This window comes from Coregonus clupeaformis, chromosome 33 (genome assembly GCF_020615455.1).
Source record: "Coregonus clupeaformis isolate EN_2021a chromosome 33, ASM2061545v1, whole genome shotgun sequence".
NCBI classification, from domain to species: domain Eukaryota; kingdom Metazoa; phylum Chordata; class Actinopteri; order Salmoniformes; family Salmonidae; genus Coregonus; species Coregonus clupeaformis.
Genome location: NC_059224.1, coordinates 15,775,797 through 15,789,912, shown reverse-complemented (window position 1 = coordinate 15,789,912; position 14,116 = coordinate 15,775,797). Strand labels below are relative to the sequence as shown.

Genomic DNA, 14,116 nt, shown 5'->3' with positions numbered 1-14,116 from the left:
TCTGGCGGGCCACTCAAGAACATTCAGAGACTTGTCCCGAAGCCACTCCTGCATTGTCTTGGCTGTGTGCTTTGGGTCTTTGTTCTGTTGGAAGGTGAACCTTCGCCCCAGTCTGAGGTCCTGAGCACTCTGGATCAGGTTTTCATCAATGATCTCTTTGTACTTTGCTCCGTTCATCTTTCCCTTGATCGTGACTAGTCTCCCAGTTCCTGCCACTGAAAAACATCCCCACAGCATGATGATGTCACAACCATGCTTCACTGTAGGGATGGTGCCAGGTTTCCTTCAGACGTGACACTTGGCATTCAGGCCAAAGAGTTCAATCTTGGTTTCATCAGACCAGAGAATCTTGTCTCATGGTCTGAGTCCTTTAGGTGCCTTTTGACAAACTCCAAGCGAGCTGTCATGTGCCTTTTACTGAGGAGTGGTTTCCGTCTGGCCACTCTACCTTAAAGGCTTGATTGGTGGAGTGCTGCAGAGATGGTTGTTCTTCTGGAAGATTTTCCCATTTTCACAGAGGAACTCTGGAGCTCTATCAGAGTGACCACCGGGTTCTTGGTCACCTCCCTGACCAAGGCCCTTCTCCCTGGATTGCTCAGTTTGGCCAGGCAGCCAGCTCTAGGAAGAGTCTTGGTGGTTCCAAACTTCTTCCATTTAAGAATGATGGAGGCCACTGTGTTCTTCGGGACCTTTAATGCTGCAGACATTTTTTGGTACCCTTCCCCAGATCTGTGCCTCGACACAATCCTTCCTTCGGCCTCATGGCTTGGTGTCTGCTCTGACATGCACTGTCAACTGTGGGACCTTATACAGGTGTGTGCCTTTCTAAATCATGTCCAATCAATTGAATTTACCACAGGTGGACTCCAATCAAGTTGTAGAAACATCTCAAGGATGATCAATGGAAACAGGATGCACCTGAGCCCAATTTCGAGTCTCAGGGTTTTTATTTTTAGCAAATTTGCAAAAATTTCTAAAAACCTGTTTTCGCATTGTCATTATGGGGTATTGTGTGTAGATTGATGAGGGACATTTTTTTTGGATCAATTTTAGAATAAGGCTGTAACATAACAAAATGTGGATAAAGGGAAGGGGTCTGAATACTTTTCGAATGCAATGTATACACTACCGGTCAAAAGCTTTAGAACACCTACTCATTCAAGGGTTTTCCTTTATTTTCTTACTATTTTCTACATTGTAGAATAATAGTGAAGACATCAAAACTATGAAATAACACATATGGAATCATGTAGTAACCAAAAAATCAAAATATATTTTCAAAGTAGCCACCCTTTGCCTTGATGACAGCTTTGCACACTCTTGGCATTCTCTCAACCAGCTTCACCTGGAATGCTTTTCCAACAGTCTTGAAGGAGTTCCCACATATGCTGAGCACTTGTTGGCTGCTTTTCCTTCACTCTGCAGTCCGACTCATCCCAAACCATCTCAATTTGGTTGAGGTCGGGGGATTGTGGAGGCCAGGTCATCTAATGCAGCACTCCATCACTCTGCTTCTTGGTAAAATAGCTCTTACACAGCCTGGAGGTGTGTTGGGTCATTGTCCTGTCGAAAAACAAATGAAAGTCCCACTAAGCCCAAACCAGATGGGATGGCATATCGCTGCAGAATGCTGTGGTAGCCATGCTGGTTAAGTGTGCCTTGAATTCTAAATAAATCACTGACAGTGTCACCAGCAAAGCACCCCCACACCATTACACCTCCTCCTCCATGTTTTACTCTGGGAAATACACATGCGGAGATCATCCGTTTACCCAGACCGTGTTTCACAAAGACACGGCGGTTGGAACCAGACCGTCTGGGTCTTCCATTCCTGTGGCGGTCCTCATGAGAGCCAGTTTGATCATAGCACTTGAAGAAACTTTCAAAGTTCTTGAAATGTTCCATATTGACTGACCTTCATGTCTGAAAGTAATGATGGACTGTCGTTTCTCTTTTCTTATTTGAGCTGTTGTTGCCATAATATGGACTTGGGTCTTTTACCAAATAGGGCTATCTTCTGTATACTCCCCCTACCTTGTCACAACACAACTGATTGGCTCAAACGCATTAAGAAGGAAAGAAATTCCACAAATTCACTTTTAAGAAGGCACACCTGTTAATATAAATGCTTTCTAGGTGACTACGTCATGAAGCTGGTTGAGAGAATGCCAAGAGTGTGCAAAGCTGTCATCAAGGCAAAGGGTGGCTATTTGAAGAATCTCAAATACACTGCTCAAAAAAAAAAAAGGGAACACTTAAACAACACAATGTAACTCCAAGTCAATCACACTTCTGTGAAATCAAACTGTCCACTTAGGAAGCAACACTGATTGACAATACATTTCACATGCTGTTGTGCAAATGGAATAGAAAACAGGTGGAAATTATAGGCAATTAGCAAGACACCCCCAATAAAGAAGTGATTCTGCAGGGGGTGACCAGAGACCACTTCTCAGTTCCTATGCTTCCTGGCTGATGTTTTGGTCACTTTTGAATGCTGGCGGTGCTTTCACTCAGGTTTGCTGTGTCTGTCAGCGTAGTGTCCAGAGCATGGAGGCGCTACCAGGAGACAGGCCAGTACATCAGGAGACATGGAGGAGGCCGTAGGAGGGCAACAACCCAGCAGCAGGACCGCTACCTCCGCCTTTGTGCAAGGAGGAGCACTGCCAGAGTCCTGCAAAATGACCTCCAGCAGGCCACAAATGTGCAAGTGTCTGCTCAAACGGTCAGAAACAGACTCCATGAGGGTGGTATGAGGGCCCGACGTCCGCAGGTGGGGGTTGTGCTTACAGCCCAACACCGTGCAGGACGTTTGGCATTTGCCAGAGAACACCAAGATTGGCAAATTCGCCACTGGCGCCCTGTGCTCTTCACAGATGAAAGCAGGTTCACACTGAGCACATGTGACAGACGTGACAGAGTCTGGAGACGCCGTGGAGAACGTTCTGCTGCCTGCAACATCCTCCAGCATGACCGGTTTGGCGGTGGGTCAGTCATGGTGTGGGGTGGCATTTCTTTGGGGGGCCGCACAGCCCTCCATGTGCTCGCCAGAGGTAGCCTGACTGCCATTAGGTACCGAGATGAGATCCTCAGACCCCTTGTGAGACCATATGCTGGTGCGGTTGGCCCTGGGTTCCTCCTAATGCAAGACAATGCTAGACCTCATGTGGCTGGAGTGTGTCAGCAGTTCCTGCAAGAGGAAGGCATTGATGCTATGGACTGGCCCGCCCGTTCCCCAGACCTGAATCCAATTGAGCACATCTGGGACATCATGTCTCGCTCCATCCACCAACGCCACGTTGCACCACAGACTGTCCAGGAGTTGGCGGATGCTTTAGTCCAGGTCTGGCAGGAGATCCCTCAGGAGACCATTCGCCACCTCATCAGGAGCATGCCCAGGCGTTGTAGGGAGGTCATACAGGCACGTGGAGGCCACACACACTACTGAGCCTCATTTTGACTTGTTTTAAGGACATTACATCAAAGTTGGATCAGCCTGTAGTGTGGTTTTCCACTTTAATTTTGAGGGTGACTCCAAATCCAGACCTCCATGGGTTGATACATTTGATTTCCATTGATACTTTTTGTGTGATTTTGTTGTCAGCACATTCAACTATGTAAAGAAAAAAGTCTTTAATAAGATTATTTCATTCATTCAGATCTAGGATGTGTTGTTTAAGTGTTCCCTTTATTTTTTTGAGCAGTGTATAAAATATATTTTGATTTGTTTAACACTTTTTGGGTTACTACATTATTCCATATGTGTTATTTCATAGTTTTGATGTCTTAAGAAAACCCTTGAATGAGTAGGTGTTCTAAAACTTTTGACCGGTAGTGTATATATGTCACTAATCACTATGCAAATGATATGATATGCATGCACTGCTTTATTATAAAGGTGATTTTTTTAAAAATCCTTTCCGGTACCTCAGAGCCCCCCAGGTCATCCCGCTCACGCACTCACTTTCTGTTCTGGGACCTACCCATTTACAACTTAAGCACTACCCTTCGGACAAATCAAGTATTTTTTGGTTACAATGTCAATTAGTTATTTATACACAGAAGTGCCATATACTGCCTGCCTTTCTCCTACACCTAGGGGAGGAATCAGAAAGATCAGTCCTGGAATTCTTTGTACTTTGGTTGTTATCAGTAAAAAAAAATCTCAGAGCAGGCTCAACTTGCTCAACTTGCCTGACTGCCACAAATTGTCTGTCTTTCACTTAAATAATTGGTAGGAATCAGAAAGATCAGTTTTATATAAAAAATTAAACAAATTCAGCTGCCCAGTGGGGCAACCTCAGAGCAGGCTCAACTTCTGCGACTGCTCAGTTCACTTTCCCCAGGCAATAGGCAACCCTTAATGTCAATCCCTGGTGTGTGTCTGAGCATGTGTGTGTGTGCACTGAATGTGCATGCATGATGTGTGTGTGTGTGTGTGTGTGTGTGGTTAGTGCGACCTGGAATAAACACCAATGCTCTGGCTTTTATCTTTTTATGGCTTTTCCATAGAACACTGACCAGTTACTGATTAAGAGACGATCTGGGAGCACAAGCGCCGCCACTGAGACCACTTCAGTAGAACTAACTGGGAGTACAGCCCTACCAGATGCATAGAACTAAGGATATGTAAGGTTACAAAAGATGCATGCAATGATACGTACGCACCAGAGCAATATGGGCCTATAGAGAATAGAGATATGGCTCTGGTAAACATTAAGTATACTAACATAAGGTGCATGTGGACTGATATGTAAGGATCCATAAGATGCAGCAGAATGGCGTCACAGCGAGCTTTCAGTGACTTAAAGGTGGGATTAGTCTGGTTTGTCATTCAGCCCTGAAGACTAAGAAGCATGATTTCCCAGGGGTCCCTACGGCTGGGCAGAATTCACCTAGTGACCTAGACGTCTTTAGAGGGAGTAGGAGTGGTGGGGTGAAAGAAAGAGCAAACCAGTAGAGAAGTGAGGAAGTGGGGGGGTGAAGTAACCATGTTGGTCAGTAAAGTGACTGAGGGGAATGAGAGTGAGAATGGGTGTAATTGTGTGTTTTTTGTTTTACTAAAACAAGGAATATTCTGACAAGTGGGAACATTTCGCCGGTCCCCACAAGGAAAATGGCTATTTTAGGCTTAGGGGTTAGGGTTTGAATTAGGGTTAGGAGTTAAGGTTAGGGTTAGGTTAAGGGTTAGGGAAAATAGTCATTTGAAAGGGAATCAATTGTTTGGTCCCCACAAGGATAGTAAAACAAATGTGTGTGTTTGTGTCCAAGGAGAGAGCAAGAGAGTGCATGTGTGTATGCATGTGCGTGCAAATTAGTGGTTAATTAGTGAGTGAGAGAGAAAGTGTGTCTAATGTGTTGTTGCTCACCCTGCTCGCGGCGTTTGATCTGCTGGATCTGGTCCACAGTGCTCTTGAGGATGTGACACTTGTCTGGCTTGACGTTGAGGCTGGCGATGTCGCCCATGTTGGCAGACAGTAGCTCGGCCAGCTCGTCTATGTAACGACACTCCAGCTCCCTCCGCCGCTTCTCCACACTGCAGGGACACACACACACACAGTTTAGGTTTATTTTTGAGAAATATTCATAACTTTGCTAAAAGTGATTTTATGGCATGTTAACTGCAACCAAATGAATCACCCTTTGCAACATAAAGGATAACTTGACCTGACACATAGTCCATGAAACACACAAACAGAGTTCTAGTTCTAGAGTACAACAAACACACTCAGGAGCTGAAGGATTTCCTGAAGGACAGGAGACAAAGAAGTGAATGAGATGAGATTATTATTAAACATGTATTTTACCTTTATTTAACTACGCAAGTCAGTTAAGAACAAATTCTTATTTACAATGACGGACTACACCGGCCAAACCCGGACGAAGCTGGGCCAATTGTGCGCCGCCCTGTGGGACTCCGAATCACAGCCGGTTGTGATACAGCCTGGAATCGAACCAGGGGGTCTGCAGTGACGCCTCAAGCACTGAGATGCAGTGCCTTAGACCGCTGCACCACTCGGGAGCCCTGGAGATTGTAGAGTATTGGAACGCAATCCTGGGCTCATCAGAGAGTATCCAGGCAGACTGTCTGTCAGCTGCTGCAGCTGGGGTTGGTACCAACGAGTACAGGGAAGGATGGAGGGGAGAGGAGGACCAGGGCTGGGGGGAGATCTACAGGGACAGCGGGCCTCTCAATAATTCATGGCCCTAATGAGGCCAGCACATAGAGAGAGAGGGGGGTGGTGGTGGTGAGGCCAGAGCAAAGAGCTGCAGGAGAGAACAGCGCTGACAGAGCAGAGAGAGAGAGAGAGAGTGAGAGAACAGCAGAGGAGAGGCGCATTAACCCTGCTGCCAGTGTGTTATTGTTTCACCTAGCGGGGCATCAGGTCCCGTGTAGCTCAGTTGGTAGAGCATGGCGCTTGCAACGGGGGACCAGTATGAAAATGTATGCACTCACTAACTGTAAGTCGCTCTGGATAAGAGCGTCTGCTAAATGACTAAAATGTAAAAAAAAAATACTGAAAAGGAGGATGACAGGAACCCTGCTGAGATGCTATCCATCCTCTCTCTTTTTTCCCCCTCAATCGCATTCTCATACCTACACTCTCTCCCTCCGCTCTGCAATTCTCTCTCTCGCTCTCTCTCCCTCCGCAGTTCTCTCTCTCTCTCTCTCGCTCTCTCTCCCTCCACTCTGCAGTTCTCTCTCTCTCACTCCGCTCTGCAATTTTCTCTCTCTCTCTCTGGTATTCTGCCACTGTGTACTCTCTGTTTAGGGCCAAATAGCATTCTAGTTTGCTCTGTTTTTTTGTTAATTCTTTCCAATGTGTCAAGCAATTCTCTTTTTGTTTTCTCATGATTTGGTTGGGTGTAATTGTGTTGCTGTCCTGGGGCTCTGTGGGGTCTGTGGGGTGAACAGAGCCCCAGGACCAGCTTGCTTAGGGGACTCTTCTCCAGGTTCATTTCTCTGTAGGTGATGGCTTTGTTGTGGAAGGTTTGGGAATCGCTTCCTTTTAGGTGGTTGTAGAATTTAACGGCTCTTTTCTGCATTTTGATAATTAGCGGGTATTGGCCTAATTCAGCTCTGCATGCATTATTTGGTGTTTTACGTTGTACACAGAGGATATTTTTGCAGAATTCTGCATGAAGAGTCTCAATTTGGTGTTTTCCCATTTTGTGAATTCTTGGTTGGTGAGCGGACCCCAGACCTCACAACCATAAACGGCAATGGGTTCTATAACTGATTCAAGTATTTTTTTAGTCAGATCCTAATTGGTATGTCGAATTGGTATATTCCTTTTGTTGGCATAGAAGGCCCTTCTTGCCTTGTCTCTCAGATTGTTCACACCTTTGTGGAAGTTACCTGTGGCGCTGATGTTTAGTCCGAGGTATGTATCATTTTTTGTGTGCTCTAGGGCAACGGTGTCTAGATGGAATTTGCATTTGTGGTCCAGGCAACTGGACCTTTTTTGGAACACCATTATTTTTGTCTTACTAAGATTTACTGTCAGGGCCCAGGTCTGACAGAATATGTGCAGAAGATTTAGGTGCTGCTGTAGGCCCTCATTGGTTGGGGACAGAAGCACCAGATCATCAGCAAACAGTAGACATTTGACTTCAGATTCTAGTAGGGTGAGGCCGGGTGCTGCAGACTGTTCTAGTGCCCTCGCCAATTAGTTGATATATATGTTGAAGAGGGTGGGGCTTAAGCTGCATACCTGTCTCACCCTACGGCCCTGTGGAAAGAAATGTGTGTTTTTTTGTCCGTTTTTATCGCACACTTGTTGTTTGTGTACATGGATTTTATAGTGTCGCATGTTTTTCCCCCAAAACCACTTTCCATCAATTTGTATAGCAGACCCTCATGCCAAATTGAGTAAAAGTCTTTTTTGAAATCAACAAAGCATGAGAAGACTTTGCCTTTGTTTTGGTTTGTCAATTAGGGTGTGCAGTGTGAATACGTGGTCTGTCGTACGGTAATTTGGTAAAAAGCCAATTTGATATTTGCTCAGTACATTGTTTTCACTGAGGAAATGTACGAGTCTGCTGTTAATGATAATGCAGAGGATTTTCCCAAGGTTGCTGTTTACACATATCCCATGGTCGTTATTGGGATCAAATTTGTCTCCACTTTTGTGGATTGGGGTGATCAGTCCTTGGTTCCAAATATTGGGGAAGATGCCAGAGCTAAGGATGATGTTAAAGAGTTTAAATATAGCCAACTGGAATTTGTGGTCTGTATATTTTATCATTTCATAGAGGATACCATCAACACCACAGGCCTTTTTGGGTTGGAGGGTTTGTATTTTGTCCTGTAGTTCATTCAATGTAATTGGAGAATCCAGTGGGTTCTGGTAGTCTTTAATAGTTGATTCTAAGATTTGTATTTGATCATGTATATGTTTTTGCTGTTTGTTCTTTGTTATAGGGCCAAAAAGAGTGGAGAAGTGGTTTACCCATACATCTCAGTTTTGGATAGATAACTCTTTGTGTTGTTGTTTGTTTAGTGTTTTCCAATTTTCCCAGAAGTGGTTAGAGTCTATGGATTCTTCAATTACATTGAGCTGATTTCTGACGTGCTGTTCCTTCTTTTTCTGTAGTGTGTTTCTGTATTGTTTTAGTGATTAACCATAGTGAAGGCTGAGGTTTTCTGGGTCTCTATGTTTTTGGTTGGATACGTCTCTCAATTTCCTTCTTCGGTTTTTGTATTCTTCATCAAACCATTTGTCATTGTTGTTAATTTTCTTTGGTTTTCTGTTTGAAATGTTTAGATTTGATAGGGAAGCTGAGGGGTGAAATATACTGTTTAGGTTTTCTACTGTCAAGTTTACACCTTCACTATTACAGTGAAACGTTTTGTCCAGGAAGTTGTCTAAAAGGGATTTAATTTGTTGTTGTCTAATTGTTTTTTGGTAGGTTTCCACACTACTTTCCTTCCATCTATAGCATATCTTAATATTATTCAGTTGCTTTGGCTTTGATGCCTCATGATTGAGTATTACTCTGGTCAAGTAGACTGTGATTTTGCTGTGATCTGATAGGGGTGTCAGTGGGCTGACTGTGAACGCTCTGAGAGACTCTGTGTTGAGGTCAGTGATAAAGTAGTCTACAGTACTACTGCCAAGAGATGAGCTATAGGTGTACCTACCATAGGAGTCCCCTCGAAGCCTACCATTGACTATGTACATGCCCAGCGTGCGACAGAGCTGCAGGAGTTGTGACCCGTTTTTGTTGGTTACGTTGTCGTAGTTGTGCCTAGGGGGGCATATGGGGGAGGGAATGCTGTCACCTCTAGGTATGTGTGTGTGCTGATGGTGTCAGGTTCTTGTCCAGTTCTGGCATTTAGGTCAGAGTACATGTCCCTGGGCTGGAAATAACTGAGACACAGGGGGTGTCTCGTTACCTTGGGGGCCGATCAGAGCTCCCAGGGCTGCTTGGTGGGTGGGCTGGAACCAGGCCCCAGGGCAGGCACTCCACAGAGACAGGGGAAGCGCACACATTTACACTCAGTTGCACACGTACACACAGTGGATGCACTCACATCCACATCCGCACTCTAGCAGCAGCCCAGCAGCCATGAGCTGAGAGCAGCCCTAGCTAAGAGCTGAGAGTGACTACTAGCTCTGCACTGACCATGTGTGAGATATTAGAGGAATGCAGGGACTGACTAAGGCTCGGCTTGACCTTGTTCTCTCAAATTCCACCAAGGAAAAATTACAGTTTTAGGCCGCTGAAGCTGAAAGTAAGTTACAGAAGAAATGTGGTAAACATGATCAAATGAGTGATAAAATGGTTGGATACTTGAGGAGGTATTGGCCTACAAACAGGATAGAATGGGATTGATCGCATTTGCAGACTTATGTAAGATAGGCTTCTATTTGTAATGTGATGATCAGATTGGATAGACATAATTCAGGCTAATAATATAACTCAATCACTGTTTGCAAAAAAGGCTGTTCAATGCATGGCTGAGCGCGTATAGCATACAGGCCTAGGCTATATCAGATACGTTTATTCTCTCCGACTGTAGGCAATGCAATGTAACTTATTTTTTTGCTAGGGGAAGCTAATGATCCTCTGTGGCCAAATCATGCTCTAGTAGCCCATTTTGAATGATTTTATTTATTTATGTATAGACATGAGTAGGCGAATTAGGCTATATAATTTTGGCAATTTAATTCAAAGCTTAACTTCCCCTAGCCTTATGGACACGCCCAATCTACTATCCCCCATAATTGAAAACTTTACCTATTTTATTGGTCAGCTTGTCGAGAAAGAAATAGCCCAAACAGACTCTGGGACAGTTGTGGGACGATAGATCCCAAATTCATACAACCAGTAGGCCTAGGCTACATAAGAAACTAGAAAAAGCAATGAATCTGATGCAACAGATCAGAAGGTTTAGCTTAAAATGTTGATCAACTATTATCTCTTAACAGCACCAATGTGCACAAGATAGTAGGCTACCAGAAAATGAAAGATGAGAGAAATAGGCTTCTGGTTTCAATAGCATATGGAACACTTTACTTGGTTAATAAGGAAGTGGTCAGATGAAGCAGATGTTAAGCTACAGGACTGTTTTGCTAGCACAGACTGAAATATGTTCCGGGATTCTTCCGATGGCATTGAGGAGTACACCACATCAGTCACTGGCTTCATCAATAAGTGCATTGATGACGTTGCCCCCACAGTGACCGTACGTACATACCCCAACCAGAAGCCATGGATTACAGGCAACATCCGCACTGAGCTAAAGGGTAGAGCTGCCGCTTTCAAGGAGCCGGACGCTTATAAGAAATCCCGCTATGCCCTCAGAAGAACCATCAAACAGGCAAAGAGTCAATACAGGACTAAGATTGAATTGTACTACACCGGCTCCAACGCGCGTCAGATGTGGCAGGGCTTGAAAACTATTACAGACTTCTGTAGCCATGAAGTGCTTTGAAAGGCTGGTAATGGCTCACATCAACATCATTATCCCAGAAATCCTAGACCCACTCCAATTTGCATACCGCCCCAACAGATCCACAGATGATGCAATCTCTATTGCACTCCACACTGCCCTTTCCCTCCTGGACAAGAGGAACACCTACGTGAGAATGCTATTCATTGACTACAGCGCAGCGTTAAACACCATAGTGCCCTCAAAGCTCATCACTAAGCTAAGGACCCTGGGACTAAACACCTCCCTCTTCAACTGGATCCTGGACTTCCTGACGGGCTGCCCCCAGGTGGTAAGGGTAGGTAATCTGCCACGCTGATCCTCAACATGGGGGCCCCTCAGGGGTGCGTGCTCAGTCCCCTCCTGTACTCCCTGTTCACCCATGACTGCATGGCCAGGCACGACTCCAACACCATCATTAAGTTTGCAGATGACACAACAGTGGTAGGCCTGATCACCGACAACGATGAGACAGCCTATAGGGAGGAGGTCAGAGACCTGGCTGTGTGGTGCCAGGATAACAACCTCTCCCTCAACGTGATCAAGACAAAGGAGATTATTGTGGACTACAGGGAAAAAAAGAGGACTGAGCACGCCCCCATTCTCATCGACGGGGCTGTAGAGAGCTTCAAGTTCCTTGGTGTCCACATCACCAACAAACTATCATAGTCCAAACACACCAAGACAGTCGTGAAGAGGGCACGACAAAGCCTATTCCCACTCAGGAGACTGAAAAGATTTGGCATGGGTCCTCAGATCCTCAAAAGGTTATATAGCTGCACCATCGAGAGCATCATGACTGGTTGCATCACCGCCTGGTATGGCAACTGCTCGGCCTCCGACCGCAAGGCACTACATAGGGTAGTGCGTACGGCCCAGTACATCACTGGGGCCAAGCTTCCTGCCATCCAGGACCTCTATACCAGGCGGTGTCAGAGGAAGGCCCTAAAAATTGTCAAAGACTCCAGCCACCCTAGTCATTGACTGTTCTCTCTGCTACCGCACGGCAAGTGGTATCGGAGCGCCAAGTCTAGGTCCAAAAGGATTCTTAACAGCTTCTACCCCCAAGCCATAAGACTCCTGAACAGCTAATCATGACTACCCAGACTATTTTACGCTGCTGCTACTCTGTTTATTATCTATGTATAGTCACGTTAACTCTACCCACATGTACATATTACCTCAATATAAAATAATTCCCTCCACGGATATTGTCGGATTTTGCCTAGGCTACTTTGAAGCAAGGTAAAACATGCCTCATAGTATGGAGTAAAATGTTCAGGTTTTCAAAATGCATACTGTCTCCAGCTCATTGCAGAGTAGTGTGTGACGCGCTGATGAAGCCTGCCTTCCGTTGCCTATGCATTTGAATGGCGAATGGGAAGCGCGCTTTAATTACCAGTTGAGAAATAAAAATAGTAGCTATTTTTAATTGTTGGCCAAAAACTATTTTTAACACACAATTGCATTTAGAATTGTTGCGCAATGATTGGGCTTATAAAAGCACGGTCTGACAAATGTTCAGCTCAAAGGCTCTGTAGCCTTTCTGTATACTAATTCCACTACATTATGCAAATTAACCCACAGACTGATAAGCATGACCGGTCAAATCTATTTATATCAACTGGTATTTCCATCAATTAATAGGCTAAAAAGCATTATTTCGCAACAGGATTTTTCTTCTTCTCCCAGACAATTGGCTGGTGGCAATTTTATTTATCGGCTTTTCTACAAAAATGTACGGACAAAAGCCGGCTATTAACGGCTAACAGAAACCCTGGTGTGTGTGTGTGTGTGTGTCAGAGTGACTATATTTTACTAATGCATGTGTGAGGGTGAATGAGTGAAAGAGAGTTCACATATGACTAACTGCTTCTGTGTGTTTAGCAGAGTGCGTACACTAACTATATTGTATATGTGTGTGTGTTTGTGTGCATGTATGCATTGTATGTAGGGCTGGGCGATAATTCGATGCATTCGAAATTATGTTTTTGCGCGATATTCCAAATGCCTGTATCGCAAGGATCAAGTTATTTTAATTTTTAAATATGAGCGTTTATGTCCGCTTGTTCTCATGTTGTCATCTATTTTTGGTACCTTCCCATTTACAGCAGAGATCTGTATATAATGATGAGATGTACGTCTCCACCCTAACAATTGGAGTCGTTGTCCCAAAGGCGGGAAGGCAGGCGACAAGCTTAGGTCTAAAATAAGCCCACAGAAACGCATTAGCCTTATTTTGGACAGAATTTTGCTTTGCTTCTTCCTCTATGGTTTACACACACACCAAGCCCCTCCCCCTGCCTCTCACGCCAACAAAGTTGAGAGATCACATCTTCCTCTCTGACACTTGGTTTCAACTCGCTATTTGCATTTGAGGTTTGGTCCCACAGAATCGGTCATATGGACCGTTAACTTTTCTAACAATACACTTTTTATCAGTGCAGAGCAGACACTACTAAAATGAGAGTGTCAATGAACATTGATTCTGGAAAACGAACACCCAGTTTATCACGCGTAGCATTGGGGTATCGCTAGCAGCATTTTAGCCAGACTGTTATACTAGCTGTCTAGTCTGTGTTTTATAAATGTGCAATAAGCATTAAAACACAATTATATAAGGAAATGGAAATTTGTTCTCATTCTGAGAAATAAGGTAGGCCACTTGATTTCAACATCTGAACAAAGTGGACATGGCTAACATACTTTTCAAACAGTTGGAGACAGACAGAAGGGTGTGTTCATAACAATTCAACTGTTCAACCCTGTTAGTTTGCAAATAGATCCAAGTTGGCTAAACTTCAAATATAAAGATTAGCTGGCTAATCACTAGCATGTGGGCTTGAGATTGTTGATGAGACCTGTGTTAATTTTCTATAGCCTAATGCCTGCTACAAGAAGTTAGTCATTATTATTGAATGTGCATTATGCATGGTTCTAGTTACAGTTGTAACAAAAAAGGGCATTTTCATAGACAGACTTGAAAGCCAGATCAGTGATTATTGCAAAAAAAAGCAGGTTCAACTAGTTTGGTAAAATAATTAAAATATTTGTGGGTCTTATGGTTGTTTAAGGCTTATATTTAGCCTAGGTATAACTTCACAAGCCCTGAATTCATTAGGTTATTGCTGACTGTTTAAAATGCAGTATATTTGACCTTTATTATACAACAATGCT

The 14,116-nt window shown here is 44.3% G+C and overlaps 1 protein-coding gene across 1 annotated transcript in view; it reads right to left on the bottom strand.

Moving 5' to 3' along the window:
- LOC121548874 (nuclear receptor coactivator 1-like) overlaps positions 1–14,116 on the bottom strand; it is a 96,667-nt gene that overhangs the window by 26,468 nt on the left and 56,083 nt on the right. The window contains 1 exon segment of the mRNA XM_041860496.2: positions 5,370–5,536. Coding sequence (XP_041716430.2) covers positions 5,370–5,536 — 167 coding nt within the window.